Below are 16,707 nucleotides of genomic sequence, written 5' to 3'. Positions count from 1 at the left end.
TAGGGCCTATTTATTGCCTTACCTCCCTACTCTTCTACATTTGTACACACTGTACATAGATTTTCTATTTTTCATTTATTTTGTGTTATTGACTGTATGTTTGTTTATTCACATTTGTAACTCTGTGTTTTTGTTTTTGTCGCACTGCTTTGCTTTATCTTGGCCAGGCCGCAGTTGTAAAGAAGAACTTGTTCTCAACTGGCCTACCCGGTTAAATAAAGGTTAAATAAAAATAAATAAAGAATTGGGCATATGGGGGAGTGAATGCTGTCCCCTCCAGGTAGGTGTTTGTCCCCCTGTGTGCTAAGGCTGTCAGGTTCTTGTCCAGTTCTGGTATTTAGGTTGCCACAGACTAGTACATGTCCCCGGGCCTGGAAATTGTTGATCTCCCCCTCTAGGATGGAGAAGCTGTCTTCATTAAAGTATGGGGATTCTAGTGGGGGGATATAAGTAGCACACATGAGGCCATTTGTCTCTGTTGAGATAATTTCCTTATTCATTTCTAGCCAGATGTAAAATGTTCCTGTTTTGACAAATTTAATAGAGTGGGTTAGGTCTGCTCTATACCAAATTAGCATACCACCTGATTCTCTTCCCTGTTTCACGCCTGGTAGTTTGGTGGATGGGACTGCCAGTTCTCTGTAGCCTAGATGGCAACCAGTGGGTCCATCTTCTTTAAACCATGTTTCTTGTAGAATGACAATGTCTGTATTTGCAATTTCTTTGATGAAGTCTGTGTTCCTGCTCTTTAGGCCAAAGGCAGATGACGATGACCTCAGACCTTGTATATTCCAGGATGAGAAAGTAAAAGCGTTGTGTTCCATATTGTCTAGTGTTGTTTTTGTATGGTTTACATCCTAAGATGTTATAACAAAATGTGCTGAGTAAGGGTCCACTCATATTTTTGAGAACTTCCGGAATTGAATGGTGGAATGTGAAAAATTGTAGACGACACACCCCCTTCAACATGCATAAACAGACCAAACTCATCTTGTCTTCTCTTATTATCTTTGGTTTCTGTGAGAAAATAAAGCATGGCTGCGTGCAAAAACTACCCATCGTCGGATTACTTTTGATTTCTAGAAAGTGTTTTACTCAAATATTTCGATAAATGGTGAGCTCACCCGTGACCGAAAGGTTGCAAGATTGAATCCTCGAGCTAACAAGGTATAAATCTGTCATTCTGGCCCTGAACAAGGCAGTTAACCCACTGTTCCTAGGCCGTTCTTAACTGACTTGCCTAGTTAAATAAAGGTCAAATAAAAAAATAAAACATCTTTGAAATACAAGAGAAAGCAAATAATATATTGCTTCACCCCAGGCATTTAGATTTTGGCCACTAGATAGCAACAGTATATGTGCAAAGTTTTAGACTGATCCAATGAATCATTGTATTTCTGTTCAAAATGTTGTATCAAGACTGCCCAAATGTGTCTAATTGGTTTATTAATACATTTTCATAACCTTGCACTCTTCTCAAACAATAGCATGGTATTCTTTCACTGTAATAGCTACTGTAAATTGTACAGTGCAGTTAGATTTGGTTGGGTATTAATGCGCACTGAGATCTACAGAAACACAGTCTAAATAAAGATTTATGAAGTTTGCTTCTGCCCACAGACTTTGCGCTGCACCACCATTCAGATCTAAGCACTAGTAACTTGAGTGTTTCCGGGTCTTTAGTGAATGCATAGAAATGAAAACGATGGACTCCTTGTTCTGTGGCACAGTCGAGTGAGCAGTACTGTCAGCTTCCAAAATGTAAATTTAGTAAAGTGGGAGTTTAAACTGTAGATATCTTCTTTTCTGTATACATTACTATCAGAGATCAGGGGAGATGGTTATTGTATTACTGTGCATTAACAACGTCCAAAAGTTTCGAAAGACCAGCCCCAAAATTTTGCAAGTATCTTGGTAACTAGCAAACCAACAACATTGTTGCACACTATTGCTGTGGGATCATTTTTTTGAAGCAGTTTTTAACTATGATGATGTAAGGTTCTGTATTTATTTTCTTAGCCAACCTTGTGTTCTATTTCATTGTGTTCTTGAACGTAGTCCTGTCTTTCATTTTTGTTCATTGATTTCACCTATGTTAGTTACTCACCTGGTCTCATCCGCTCCTTATTTAGTTCAGATCATTCATGCCTTTGTGAGGTATTGTTCGTTTTGACTCTACTTAGCCTTTTCCTAGCGCGTTTGTTGAATACCAGGTATATACTTCAGTCCTAGTTTTGATTCACTTAGTGTTTGCCTACCTGTGTATTTTTTATTTGACCTTTATTTAACTAGGCAAGTCAGTTAAGAACAAATTCTTATTTTCAATGACGGCCTAGGAACAGTGGGTTAACTGCCTTGTTCAGGGGCAGAACAACAGATTTGTACCTTGTCAGCTCGGGGATTTGACCTTGCATCCTTTCGGATGAACTTTGCCTGCCTGTGACCACGATTCCTGCATTCTGCGAATGCAAAATAAATACCTGCCGCGCTCTACTCGTGAATATACACCTTTTTGTCCTTGAGTATTCATTACATATGCTCACTTTTACTGATACAATGTATAGCAGTTCTCTGTACATTTTACTCCTCCCAAAATTGTATTTTAAATTAATAGGAGTTTGTTTACGCAATTGATTTGTAAATAGTGTGCAATTGTTAGGCCTACAGTTGTGTTCCGCTTATTATACTCAAAATGTCACTGGAAGACTATGAAAGGCATTTTGCCTCACTAAATTCATATTCTGTCAGTGAATCTTTCGCCAGTGGGCGATCGACGTCAGAATACAGCGGCAAGGAAGAGAAGTTACATTACATTCCAATCTGGATCCTTGGAAAAGGGGCATTTGGCGAAGCAGACAGAGGTAAGCAGGTCAAGCACTATTTCTATCATTCACACACGCGAACACCTCTTGTTCTGTCAGAGCAAAATGCATAAAAAATGTACTGACCTATTAGGCCTGTTTTATTAGTGGTCTACAATAGCTTTTCCTGCATGCTGAGTGAGTCTCCCACCAAACCTGGCCATTAGCCTTTGAGATGGCCAGTCTACTTTAGTTTTCATACCCCAGAGAGAAAGGCTTGCGAGAGAGCTGAAGATCCATTACATTCCCAAGCCGTTTGACAAAACTGATATTAGTCACGTTGCTCAAGAGTAATAGTGTAAGGGCATGGTTTGTATTTATTTGATCCCAGCAGGAAAACAACAACCTTTTGTAAATGTCAAACCTTTGTTTACTTGCTGAAAGAACAGTGTGGTTGATTAAAGCCTATATCATGTATAGTACATTATTAGGGATATACACTATTTTATCTTGTTATTATTATCTTATTATTACTCTATTACATTTTATAATAGCAGAATCACAATGGAAAAAAGAAAATGAATTACATTAATATTTTAACTTAGTAATTGCAGTAAAGTCTTGTTGCCTGAGGTCTCTTGGGGTGTTATTTGTTGTAGCCTTCAAAGTTAAAGTATTTTCTGATCTCATCCTGACCTCTCTCTGTCTGTCCCCTGTCAATCACTCTACAGGACAACTCTCTGGTGGTGTGGAAGGAGGCGGACTTGAACTGCCTCTCAGATAAAGAGCATAAAGATATCACAAATGAGTTCAGCATCCTCTCCATCCTACAGCACAACATCAACAGCCTACTTCAAACATTTCATGGACAAGGATACTCTGCTCATTGAGCTTGAATATTGTAATGGTGAGATATGGCATCATCTTATCACTTGAATGTGGTGTATTTGTATGAAATACACATGGGATATTAAAGCTGTGTTATTGTGTGTCATGATTAAATGTGATACTTTGTATGCCGGGATAATGATATTGGCTCAACTGAAATATGATTGCCCCAATTGTAATGGTCTGGCAGTTACAGTAGCAATTGAAAGGGACCACTATCTATTCAATTTCAGGAGGAAATCCTTTTTATAAAATCAACCAACAGAAGGGGAAGGGGAAACGCTTCACTGAGGAGGTATGAAAGTGAAACACAACATGATGTAAGGGTGTATTGTACCTACAGACACACAATGGCTCTGACTTTGTTCTAGATAAGAACAATTGTGAACATTCAACTTCATATTTTCCCTGACAGTTTTTAATATCTAACACATCTTAAATTCCCCTAGGTTGTCATATGGTACCTGTACCAAGTTACCTCTGCAGTGGCTCACATTCATAAGGCTGGTATCCTGTAGAGGTCAATTCCAGGTTTGGGTCCAAACTTTCCTCAATGATTGTGCTATGAGCTGCTTTGATTATTTGTATTGTATGTAAGCTGTGTTGGTTATGAATACAAAAGTCCTTATTATTAGGTCTGGTCACAGTTTTCTTTTTTCTGACCTATTTTATTCTACTCTTGAAGGGATTTCAAGACGCTGAATATCTTCCTAACTTAAACAAACCTTGTAAAGTTGTGTGATAACACTGTAAGTATTAGCCTGGAAAGCTGCGCTTTTCTGGTGTTATGTTGACCATGTAGATCTCAATTACGTAGTGCTGAATGAAGTTAACACACAGTCATTATAGTTACTGCAGAGCTGATTACATTCCGTGAACAGATTTGGTGGGCAGACTGGATACTCAAACCAAATCAAGTCCAGAGAGCAGTGTGGTTGTTCTGTCCCTTTGTGGGCATAAGCCTGCTGTATTTGTAGTCTGCTCCATCCATGGCTCTTCACCACAGGGACATGACTTCTGTTTGGAGGCAGGTGTGAAAAATGGTATCAGCGAGTGTATAGCTAATTGTAACCACGAGCAGTGCCATGTGTCTGACGGCCCGGCCCGTATGGACAGCTAGAGTATACTGTATGACATAATGCATATAATGCATATATTATAAACAGAGTAGCAGTAGCGTAAAAAGAGGGGTTGGGGGGGGAACACAATGCAAATAGTCCGGGTAGCCATTTGATTACATGTTCAGGAGTCTTATGGCTTGGGGGTAAAAACTGTTGAGAAGCCTTTTTGTCCTGGACTTGGCATTCTGGTACCGCTTGCCATGCGGTAGCAGAGAACAATTTATGACTGGGGTGGCTGAGGTCTTTGACAGTAGTTAGGGCCTTCCTCTGACACCGCCTGGTGTAGAGGTCCTGGATGGCAGGCAGCTTAGCCCCAGTGATGTACTGGGCTGTACGCACTATCCTCTGTAGTGCCTTGCGGTCAGAGCCCGAGCAATTGCCATGCCAGGCAGTGATGCAACCACCAGTTGCAACTGTAGAACATTTTGAGGATCTCAGGACACATGCCAAATCTTTTTAGTTTCCTAAGGGGGAATATGCTTTGTCGTGCCCTCTTCACGACTGTCTTGGTGTGTTTGGACCATTCTAGTTTGTTGATGATGTGGACACCAAGGAACTTGAAACTCCTAACATGCTCCACTACAGCCCCGTCGATGAGAATGGGGATGTGCTCGGTCCTCCTTTTCCTGTAGTCCACAATCATCTCCTTAGTCTTTGTTATGTTGCGGGATAGGTTGTTATTCTGGCACCACCCGGCTAGGTCTCGTCGTTGTCGGTTATCACTGTCTGCAAATGTAATGATGGTGCTGGAGTCGTGCCTGGCCATGCAGTCATGGGTGAACAGGGAGTACAGGAGGGGACTGAGCACGCACCCCTGGGGAGCTCCAGTGTTGAGGATCAGCGTGGCAGATGTGTTAAAAGGAGAAAGCAGTGGTCAGCATGTGTGTGCAGGGGAGACCCACTTTGCTGTGGCTACCGTGGAGAAATAGCTGCACACTTGGGCTGTGAGTACCATGTTCCTATAAGTCCAAGGCAGAAAAAACATTTTGAGCACTTTAAAGTTGTTTTTGTTGATTAAGCATGTGCTCTTGATGTCGTGGTTTCATTTGTGTCCAAGATGCTGGGCCATGGGGCCCAGACCTCGTGCCAGCAGCCACACAAGGTTGAGAGGTTGCAGGGAAAGGCCATCCGTCAGGTCGCTTGTGGAGCTGATTTCACTGCCTGTGTCACTGGTCTGTCTGTGTGGAGCACTACTCCAGTAGAATAGGATGTTTACAGTGGGAGGGCTCGGTTTCTGTCTTTTTACAACACCGATACAATTCAGACAGATTTGGTCTAGTTTGACAACATGCTGTTTCGTTTCAGAGGAGGACCTGATGTACATGTTTGGTTCTGACTGCTATGGCTGTATTGGAGTGGAGAACGAGCAGGGCATGTAGGTGCTAGAGCCTGTGCTGTTGGAATTCTTTGAGGTGTGGCCTGTCAGGCAGGTGTCCTGTGCAGACAACCATGTGGTGGTGCTGACCCACAGGGGAGACATCTACTCCTGGGGCTGTGGAGAGCCCGGTATCTACCAGAACAGCGTATACTGAGCTACACAGCAGTACTGTATGTCTACCACCATGCCTCCCTCAAGCTCCATATCTGTTGTCCCACCTTATCTTGCCAGTAGATGGAGCTATGATGAGGGACATAATTAATTTATGAAGTTGGCCTTTTCCTCAGTCTTGGCCAGGACTGTGAGGATGACTTTAAATCCCTCATGCAAGTAAGATCCTACCCTCTAGTTTCCTGCAGAGAGCTTGAACATATCATTTAATTCTGCTCATGGGGAAAGGGGCAATGACGTCTCAATTTCATCATCCAGACAAATTAATGAAAATGTGTTTGAAGGTACCATTTAAATCGATAGGAAGCATAATGTTGTGTAACGTCTGGTGTTCACAGGTGGATATTCCCAAATGAGCCAGTATCTCATCTGTGGCCTTGATGGAACCTTCTGGCAAAGTCCTGGCCTGTGGGAACAACAATCAACCTTAAACCTTCCTGGAGAGGTACGGCATCACATTAAACATACTAGGATCCACTCACAGCCTCTTCTCATTGCTTTAAAATAAGGAATAATGCAATTACTGGTGGAGATTTAAGTTTTCTTCCTTCAATATCTGGCCTACCAGAGGATACCATACACCATTACACTCACTTTGGTCATGCAGCTGTCCAGGTATAAGATGCAAGTCATTTCTGCTGGGAAGACCCACACTGCTGCCATCAACTGTACAGCTACCAGACTCTGCTCTTTTTTTCTGATCCCCGATTGAAAGTAGGTAGAATTTTATATCAAGACATGGTTCTGACTGAACTCTGACCTTGCAGGCTGCAAAAAATGATGGTCAGCTTGGTGTGAAGGACTTCAAGAAGCACCAGGGCATCCAGCTCTTGTTGGGGTCTTTTGGGGGAGGGGAGGTGGTCAACAAAGTGTCCTGCGGACACCATCGCAGCCACAGAGGGTCAGAATAACAACTAAACTTCAACATTCTCTGTTGCAGCATTTGTTGAATATGCTGTTTAATGTGTGTATGCAGCTTAGAGTTGTGGTGCTTGTTTTTTTTCTTTGCTTTATTCTGTTAGCAGGGGGTCCTCTGCTCTGAGCTACAAAGGTAGGACTCAATCTAATGGAGTACCGGTAGATTCCCTGTTTAGGTTCTAGAAGGATATTGGCTAATCTCTTATCCTTTCAGACAGTCAGATCTTTGCCTGGGGAAAAGCAGGAAACGGATGCCTGGGAATGCTTTACCACAACCCATTTTAGGCTCCCTCCACCATGTGCCATATCACTCCTGTCACGGCTGGCACACCATTCTCATCATGGGTTAGCCACTAACTTCTGTTCTAACACCAGCTAATAATTTATTGAAAAATACAGTTGAGATTGATTATGTTCCCTGTTTACAGAAAAGGTTCTCAACTCTAAAACTATCTGCTCAAATAGCAGTGGACTTTTAATTGGCAGTGGTAAGTAAGATGACCATGGTCTCTCTGGTTACTTCATCATTACATTCACAATCTGAACAGGTCAATAGTTTTATACCAGTGTGGTACTGTACTGACCACATGGTGTGTCCTGGTGTTTGTCGGTTCACACTAAGGCCTGGGCCAGGTCTCTACCTCCACTGTGGATCTGGAGAGTGAGCCAGGGCTACATGAAGGGTGATTGGGGGGGCACTAAGGAGGATGACACAGACGAGCGACACATCAAGACCTCCATAACGTCTCTGACGAACCAGACTTACGACAGCTCTTGCCCCGTCTGGCTGCGCCATGTTTGTACTCAAAACAACAAGCATAATAAAAGCCTGAACAAAGAGGGTTATGGCCAATGAATGTTGGTGTCCCTCCCTAACAGGAACTACAGGATGCAGAGTTCATCCCGATTCCAGAGGCTGAATACCTGGCCCACTGGCTCCTTCTATCTCAGAGCGTCACACTGCTCTATGATGACCTGCAGGAGGTGAAGGAAGCTGCCGACAAACGCACCTGACTACATCCCCAGTGCTAATATCTCAACCTAACCACGTGTTATTTCTTTAGACCGCTCGTATGGGCTGTGAAGGGGTCAACGGGTTGGAGGAGGCAGGAGCCTGTAGAAGGGGAGGCACCAACTTGCTCCAGAGCAAGTAATGAGGTAGCAGAGGTACTGTGTGTGCAAGATAAGCCCTTACACACATTGTTACAGCACAAGGCTAGTTGAGACAGTATTCTGGTGCAGTTGCTTGTTTGTTCTGTGTTTCTCTGTAGTTGTTGACATTTTATTTGACAGTTTCGAGAGACAGTCAATCACGAAGAGGCACCGATCCAGTTGTTACAGAAGCAGGTAAACATTACTCACTATATACTAGTGGTACCCGGGTCAGTTGTTACAGAAGCAGGTAAGCATTACTCACTATAGACTAGTGGTACCCGGATCAGTTGTTACAGAAGCAGGTAAACATTACTCACTATATACTAGTGGTACCCGGGTCAGTTGTTACAGAAGCAGGTAAGCATTACTCACTATAGACTAGTGGTACCCGGGTCAGTTGTTACAGAAGCAGGTAAACATTACTCACTATATACTAGTGGTACCCGGGTCAGTTGTTACAGAAGCAGGTAAGCATTACTCACTATAGACTAGTGGTACCCGGGTCAGTTGTTACAGAAGCAGGTAAACATTACTCACTATATACTAGTGGTACCCGGGTCAGTTGTTACAGAAGCAGGTAAGCATTACTCACTATAGACTAGTGGTACCCGGGTCAGTTGTTACAGAAGCAGGTAAGCATTACTCACTATATACTAGTGGTACCCGGGTCAGTTGTTACAGAAGCAGGTAAGCATTACTCACTATAGACTAGTGGTACCCGGGTCAGTTGTTTGTTCACCTGCCCCTGCTCACAATTGCAAATCATTTTTTATATATGATTAAGGGAAATCTGAGTCCCCACACTTGACCCTAACCCACAAATATAAAAAATGCGCCGTAGGCAACAGTCAGAAGGTAGAACGTTTTTTGACAGGGGGTGGAGGATCGTTTTTTGCGTAATTTATGTTTCTTATAATTTCTGACATTTTAGTAGGCTATTTGTTAGTCAACTTGTCTATAATTAGATGCGTGCAGCTTCTCTTCTGTCATTATATGTTGCCCTAGAACACTAAATAAACCCTTGCTCACCAGAATAATGTCATAAATGGTAGAAGGAAGGCTTCAATCTCGTTGACATGGGTCTCATTGTCTCTGTCATCTCTGCTTCTTTTGCAGAGCAAACCAAACATGTTTCTGATCAGATTTTCAGTTTGGCTTGGATGCGTCTTTTATGTGGTGGAAATACAATCAGCTTGTATGATTCTGATAGAGATAGATACCATCTGTAGAGGTGCTAACTGCACATTCACATTCAAGATGATGACACCTTCAAGATGATGAAATACATCCTATTTCTCCACTCCAGTTGTCGAGTCAATGTACATTTGGTGTGTCAATTTGCTGCAAGAAATATTAAAACTGTGGTTACAGACCTACAGTCAGTTTTCATCTAACCCATTTGAACAGTAGGCTACAGTTCCCTTGACGTGCCATAGGCTTATTTGAAGTCCTGTCTTGTGACTGTCGAATTTGTGTAGCGCCTCACAATCATCACATAAAACATGCTATCATTGTCTTTTTAAAATATATATATTTCACCTTTATTTAACCAAGTAAGCAAGTTGAGAACAAGTTCTCATTTACAGCTGCGACCTGGCCAAGATAAAGCAAAGCAGTGAGACACAAACAACAGTTACACATGGAATAAACAAGTCAATAACACAATAGAAAACAATAAGTATTTTACCACTTCACCAAATCTTTCCCAAACAACTTTTCTGGCCCCTCCCTTCTATTTATTTTCAACACCATTTCACAGCTTCTCTATTGAATTAAACTCTGACATTGGGCTTTTTCTCTCAGTGGATAGACATTAACTTTTTCTGCCCATTCCCAAAAGCTTTTGGCGATCAGTGTGCAGGCTATTTGGCGCACATAAAGCTTAGGCTTACGCACTAATGCCTGATAGAACCTCAATGTAGCCAATAGGCCTAGGTCACAGGAGGCTGGTGGCACCTTAATTGGGGAATGGGCTCTTGGTAATGGCTAGAGTGGAATTGCTGGAATGGTATCAAACACGTGGTCTCCATGTGTTTGATGCCAATGGTATTGTTGTATGCCATTCCATTGACTCCATTCCAGCCATTATTATGAGCCGTTCTCCCCTCAGCAGCCTCCACTGGCTTAGATATAAATGTAACATTCATTGATTTTGTTTCTGTATGTTCTCTTTATTCAACCCAGCACCTGTAGTGATCCCTGTAGGCAAAGTTGTGTAGTAACACTGACTCGAGTCCCTATGCTAGACTGATTAACTCCATTGCTATGCAGACAAGTTTTATCAAGAGTTCTCTTTCATAACAGTTCAGTGACCAGCTCAAAGAGAACGAGAGACTCTGATCAGCAATCAACCATCTGACCCTGCGCAAAGCAGGAACTGAAAAGAACAGCAACCACCAATCCGATCACAGGCCTGTGGCAGGACAGGGAGGAGCCTCAAACCATGATGGGGACAGATCTGCTGGGGCAAATCTGTGAGCAAAACCTGTCCTATCCTATATGCAATGAGTTGCGGTGACCCTGTGCAAAAATAGTATTATATTTGAGATTCTCCAAAGTAGCCACCCCATTGCCTTAATGACAACTTTGCACACTTTATACACCTGTCAGCACTGGGTGTAGCTGAAATAGCCAAATCCACTCATTTGAAGGGGTGTACAGATACACTATATATACACACAAAAGTATGTTCCAATGTGAATTTCAAGTACTTGTTTTTTGTTAATTTAATTTCGAAAGCCCTGAGCCCTGTTCTTCATATGTGATGCTGTAAAACTAAAAGCCTAAATACTATTTCAAATAGCCAAAGGTGTACCAAATATTGTCCCTCTTACATCTAATTTACCAAAGAAGTATTTAGTGTTAACATTTAAGTATTTACAATCTTGTATATTTCATGATGATCAGCTTGCTATTCTGTATCTGGAAAAAATGGTGTATGAGGTTCACTTTTACATAACTCAAACTACTGATACAATATAGACATTAATTTATTTTTATTGCCTTAAGATGATAACCTTGAATTTGTTTTAACTAGTATTTAAGTGGAGTAAATTGTCATTTTATGGTTAATATTCCTTCTGTAAAAGGTGATGTCATCAGTACAGTTCTCTTCCCAGAATGTAGAAAAGCTTGTTTTCGTAAAGTTAATGGTAATATTTGTTTTTTTCTATTAAATGTTTTCTCAAATGTTTCTTTTTCAGGTTTATATTGTCTTTGTGTTCATCCTGTTTTTGAGTATTGATTCATCTTTTTGACACTATGTGAAAAGTGTAATATTCACATTGTATATTTGTTTACTCTGTGTGGTGTGTGTACAGTAAGTGTGTGTTTTAAGTGTCCTTTACCAACGGCTTGCAACTCTTGGTTGGTGTGCAGTTAATTGATACAGTACACAACACTGGTGGAGTTTCATTTATCAGTGCAAGAGAAAAACATCCTTATTCCTTAGTGCTTTTGCATACTCTTAAACCAAGAATTGTGCACAAATAGAAAGAATAGGCTATGCTTTTTATACAGTTTGTTTAATGTTGAAATATTACACCTATACTGTATTTTGCAATATTCTTTTCTTCCAATGGCTTAGCTTAGTTTAGCTTAGCTTATGCAACATTATAAAATGGCGTTGCTGTACCGACACAGTGGTCTTACGTTCCACCATTCATAGAGACACCTTTGTTTTATGCTTCATGTAAAAGAAATGTAAACCCATTTTGGTCATGAAATGAACTATAGACAAAGCAAAATATGTATTTTTTTTTTTATTGTGCTTCAAAATCCACCAATTGTTCTCGTTGGTTTTCATGTTCTTTTAACCCTTTTGCAGACTGTCAATCTTGTTCGGCAGTATCTGATACTGTATTGCTACAGTATTTACAATTTAGACATGACATCTAAATAGTTTAGTTCCCCCCCCACTTCAAAGGCAGTGTGAAGAATGTGTAAAAAATATACAATTCAAAATGTTCTTTTGAACAAACATGTTATTTTAAACTAAATAGTCATACTAAACCACAACGTCATACTTGTACATTTTGCTCTATAAGAATATAAGTTAATGCAGAGGCTTTTAGGTAACAAATTGCATCAGGGTTTTAGTTTTAACATCTGAAACCCTACCTCTTCAAAAGTGTATTAAATAATCCCACAGCACCCCCCCCCCACAAAAAAATGTACAATTTTTATATACAAAATAATTGCCTTTTGTGAACTAACATTCGCTCTTGACTTTTTCCCCCCTACTAGCACTGACTTTGCTGATAGCTACTTAATTGAGGAAAAATGTACTTATTTTAACTGAGATATGTGGTTGTCCCAACTAGCTGTTTTAAGATGAATGCACTAATTGTAGGTCGAGCTTCTGCTAAATGACTGAAATGTAAAATGTCGTTTTGAATGCTTTTTTTATAAACATCATTGCAAATTAGTTGGTTTTGTCAGCGGCGGTGGCGGGGAGGTGGAGGGCGACTCTTGATGTTCTGGCACTTGGGGATATGTCGCTCTGCTGGCCCAGGGGCAAATCGGCGGGCACAGTGAGGGCAGGTCACATAATCATCATTGTCTTGGATAGGTGGTTGGGGATGCAAAGCACCTGTTGCTGGAACATGGGCTTGGCGCAGATTACGAATGAATGCCTCGTGTTTCTGCCTCCAGTTGCTCTTCTTTAGCTGTAAATCAAGCCAAAATCTTATTAACCAGGGTTCAGAAATGGCATGAGAAATTAGAAAAATACCATTATTTCCTCAAGTTAAAGAAATTGGGGAAAAACTCTTACCTCAGGAGACTTGGTTCTTGAGTTGGTTTTCATGAACTCTTCCAGGTCAGTTCCCTTGGCCCTGTACTTGGAGGAGTCAAAGACTTTGCGGCTGGAGCGCTGCATCCTCTCACAGACCTGAAGGTGCTTCTCTAGTCTCTCTGCAGCAAATTTTCTGTGGCAAATCCTGCAAGGGATGAGCTGGAGGCAAGCATTGTCAGCACTCTCCACTGGGCTGAGTTCCACTTGCAGTAGCCGACTTGACTGGCGGTGAACCGAGGGTGATGTGTGGGAAGCTTCTCGAGATATTTTTCTACAATTGATGCTACTGCGGCTCCCTGGCACTGATCTATGTGCAGTTTTAAGCTGTCCCTCCTGATCCAGCCCTCTATGAAATATGTCACGCTCCTTCCTCTTATCAGCTGAAACATACCTCTCTCTAGAAGACCTTTCCCACTTATACTCCCTCTCCCAGTCTCTTTTCTTCTCAACCATCTCCCCATTTCGTTCTCTCTCTTTCACTTCCCTCTCCCACCTATTCCTCTCAAATATTTTCTCCCTCTCCCAATTTGTATCCTTTTCATTCTCCCTTTCTCTAGCCCTCCTGCTCCACTCTCCATTTTTCTCCCTCTGTTGTTTTAGGTCCTTCTCAGCCCTCCTGTCTCTACTCACCTCTGGCTTGTTCACAATTTCCCTTTCCATTCTTTCCAACCTCTCCCACTCTTCTGCAAGTGCCCTCTTCTTCTCTCTTCTCTCCCTATTTAACTCTTCTCTTTTCTCTCTCTGCCACTCAATATCCTCCCGGCTTTTATCCCTCATCATCAACCTCTCCCTCCTTTCCATCTCGTGAACTCTCTCCTTTTCCCTTCTCTGCTCAGCTGAGGACACCTTGCTCTCGATCCACTCCTTTTCCCTTTCCACTGGTCTCCTAATATGCCTCTCTGCCCTCTTAGTGTTATCACCTGAGACAGTTCTCTCCCTCTGCTGCATTTCTCTCACTTTTTCCTGAGTTTTCAACAGCTTCTCCTGAAGTATTAGTTTATCCATTTCAATTTTCCTTGCCATCCTCCGCTCATAATCCAGCCTCTGTTGCTCTCCCTTTGATCGTTTGTACCCAGCAACCCTTCTGCTGTTTGTGTTCTCTTCCAATGATGGTGAAGGATCCTCAGCCGGCCTTCTATGGCTTATTATGCCACTTCTTCTATCATACTCTGAATGATCATGTGGTGGTGAGGGAAAATACGGAGGGAGTCTTTGAAACTCATTAGGTTTACAAGCTACCTCGTCATTACTCAACCTATCTATGATTAGAGTTCTTTTATGGTAAACAGGCTTCAGTGAAAATGCCTTGTCCACTCCATCTGCTTTGCCCCCAGACACAATATCACCTGGTTCTTCAGGGTAAACATACTTTGTCCTTGCTGAGTTATGTGTTCTGCTTTGGGAGGAATATTTGGATTGAGGAAATGTCTCTTGGGAATACTGTTGCTGCCATTCATTCATGGCAGTCCTTTCCCTTGGTCTATGATCCTCAAAAGGTTGCTCTCGAAGGCTGGTCGGATGTTTCAAAGGGTGATGCAAAGCTCTTGAGCGGTCCTTCACAGGTGGGAGTTTTTCCAATATCACTTCTTTATCCAATAAAAGAAAAGGGCCAGGGTGAGGATGCTGAGCCATTTGCAACCGATGCATAATTATACCCCCAAAGAAATAGCTGATTATGGGTTGATTTTACTTGTTGAGAAGATGAGGCCTAGCTAGCTAACTATATGACTTAGCTAGCTAAACGTTACATGAATTGACTCACCAGCTGCTCTCCTTCTAGAATTGGCAGATTTCTCTTTGTGATTCTCTTTCAGCATTTCACTACAGCTTAGCAATGGCTACTCCAAGACATGACTAATTATCTTCTTTAAAATTAGGTTGTGAATATCTCCAAAATGTGGAAAATATTGACAGAAGTAGCAACATGCACACACTTAGCACCTGTTTTGTTGGTATCAGTTGCCTAGAAACAAAGTATTTTGTTAACGTTTTCTGATTGGTGCAGTGCTGTCATCCGGAAGCATTGACCGGATGTTACGAAAATAGCTGTCTGAATGAAAATCTCCAAACTGCCAAAACATTTTGGAGGAAGCTGAGCTAAGGTATGATTTAGTAAACTAGCTATAAACAATGACAATATTATGCGCTTGTTCTAATTGCACTGATAAGGGGCAAATGAAGATCACAGGTAGAAAGCTAGTTAGCTAGCTACAGTAATGAAAGTGGAGGCTAAACTAGTTTTGGGACACAACACAGGGAGTCTACACAGACGGTGTGTCCCAAAGCTATGGCTAAGCATGCTGTTTTGGTGAAGCTCTAAGTAACCTAGTTACATCTGCAACTAGCTAACTACAATAAATAGGTAGTCTCTAGGCAGACCGCAATGTTCCCTAGGTCTGGGATGTCTGAGACTAATAAATGGGTATAACAAAGTAAAACAGCTAGATTGGCCAAACTATCTAGGTAGCTACTCGCATTTGTGTTGAATTGAACCCTTCAAAAATATTGATATATTTTTTTGCTTTTCATTAAGACAGCTGGGATGTCTACTGAAGAGATGATTTCAGTAGATTATGAAATATTTGGGAGAGTTCAAGGTGTATTTTTTCGAAAATACACTCAGGTAAGAATACAACAGTAGGACATTAGCCATTATCATTATTATTTGCCATTTGAAAGTCATGTTTCATACCTATGCTTAGTAACACATGGTCAATTAGCAGGCTGACTGTCAGTCAGTAGATTGGACATACGCATACTTTCATAGCTACTCATTTATGTTTTCAGCTGTATGATGTGCTTCATTTCATTTCTTTGTCACTCAGTCAGGCTAGCAGGAGTAAGCAGCACTGGCCTGGAGGTCCTGGCCGAGACACATCAGGGGTTGTAGTGCTGAGCTGGAATTAAAAAATATGTATACCTTGTGGCTCTTCAAGGAAGTACTCCTGAGTAATGATAACCTCTCCTTTTGGTGGTGTTTTTCAGGCAGAGGGGAAAAAGCTAGGTTTGGTCGGCTGGGTGCAGAACACAGAGGCAGGAACTGTGCAGGGGCAGCTTCAAGGTCCAAGCAACAAGGTGAGACAGATGCAGGATTGGCTGAAGTCCACTGGGAGCCCCAAGTCACAAATCATCAAAGCAGAGTTCAAGAATGAGAAGAACGTCAAGAGTTTGGATCACTCAACGTTCAAAATAGTTCGCCCTTGAATTTATTTCATACAGTATTACATTCCAAACTAACGTGTGAGATATACTTGTTATTTAAAATGAGTATTGTTTTGTTAGAGTTCCTGAAATGGAAAGCTTTAGAAATGTACTGTAAATAATTTAAACTTATTTCAATGTATGTTAGGCCTTAACTCTGAATTGTGTGTTAATGTGTAATATTTAAAATACAACTCAAATAAAATATTTAACACAATTTAATTGTATATTTCTTGCTTGATGATTTAAGGCGTGTTTGATCTTGCTTCACACACTAAA

The 16,707-nt window shown here is 41.4% G+C and overlaps 2 protein-coding genes and 1 pseudogene across 3 annotated transcripts; 2 read left to right on the top strand and 1 right to left on the bottom strand.

Annotated features, from left to right (window-relative positions):
- The first annotated feature begins 2,692 nt into the window (after positions 1–2,692).
- On the top strand, positions 2,693–6,342 carry LOC124046931 (annotated as a pseudogene).
- Positions 6,343–11,833: 5,491 nt separating this feature from the next.
- LOC124046466 (zinc finger CCCH domain-containing protein 13-like) lies at positions 11,834–15,216 on the bottom strand. The gene is made up of 2 exons (XM_046366860.1): positions 13,207–15,216; positions 11,834–13,099 (listed from the first exon to the last, which is right to left on the bottom strand). Exons 1-2 carry the CDS (start codon positions 14,872–14,874, stop codon positions 12,869–12,871), a joined length of 1,899 nt encoding a protein of 632 aa, XP_046222816.1. The 5' UTR covers positions 14,875–15,216; the 3' UTR covers positions 11,834–12,868.
- Positions 13,415–16,639, top strand: acyp1 (acylphosphatase 1, erythrocyte (common) type). Of its 2 annotated transcripts, none has more exons than XM_046366863.1 (3): positions 13,415–15,329; positions 15,765–15,850; positions 16,213–16,639. In XM_046366863.1, the coding sequence occupies exons 2-3, from the start codon at positions 15,770–15,772 to the stop codon at positions 16,429–16,431; spliced, it is 300 nt and encodes a 99-aa protein (XP_046222819.1). In that variant the 5' UTR covers positions 13,415–15,329; positions 15,765–15,769; the 3' UTR covers positions 16,432–16,639. The 2 variants fall into 2 exon arrangements, with proteins under 2 accessions (XP_046222819.1, XP_046222818.1); XM_046366862.1 differs by having other exon boundaries at positions 13,843–15,329; positions 15,761–15,850.
- Positions 16,640–16,707: the final 68 nt, after the last annotated feature.

Source organism: Oncorhynchus gorbuscha, linkage group LG10 (assembly GCF_021184085.1).
Source record: "Oncorhynchus gorbuscha isolate QuinsamMale2020 ecotype Even-year linkage group LG10, OgorEven_v1.0, whole genome shotgun sequence".
Classification (NCBI taxonomy): domain Eukaryota; kingdom Metazoa; phylum Chordata; class Actinopteri; order Salmoniformes; family Salmonidae; genus Oncorhynchus; species Oncorhynchus gorbuscha.
The sequence above is the reverse complement of the archived record's forward strand: the minus strand, read 5'-3'. Positions and strand labels throughout refer to the sequence as shown.

What these genes read in the sequence shown, in the direction of transcription:
- LOC124046466 (XM_046366860.1), bottom strand. Translation starts at nt 14,874, where the DNA reads ATGCATCGGTTGCAAATGGCTCAGCATCCTCACCCTGGCCCTTTTCTT. An exon ending in CAAGAACCAAGTCTCCTGAG is followed by an intron (nt 13,100 to 13,206) that starts GTAAGAGTTTTT and finishes CTTGATTTACAG; the next exon opens with CTAAAGAAGAGCAACTGGAG.
- acyp1 (XM_046366863.1), top strand. Translation starts at nt 15,770, where the DNA reads ATGTCTACTGAAGAGATGATTTCAGTAGATTATGAAATATTTGGGAGA. An exon ending in TTTTTCGAAAATACACTCAG is followed by an intron (nt 15,851 to 16,212) that starts GTAAGAATACAA and finishes GGTGTTTTTCAG; the next exon opens with GCAGAGGGGAAAAAGCTAGG.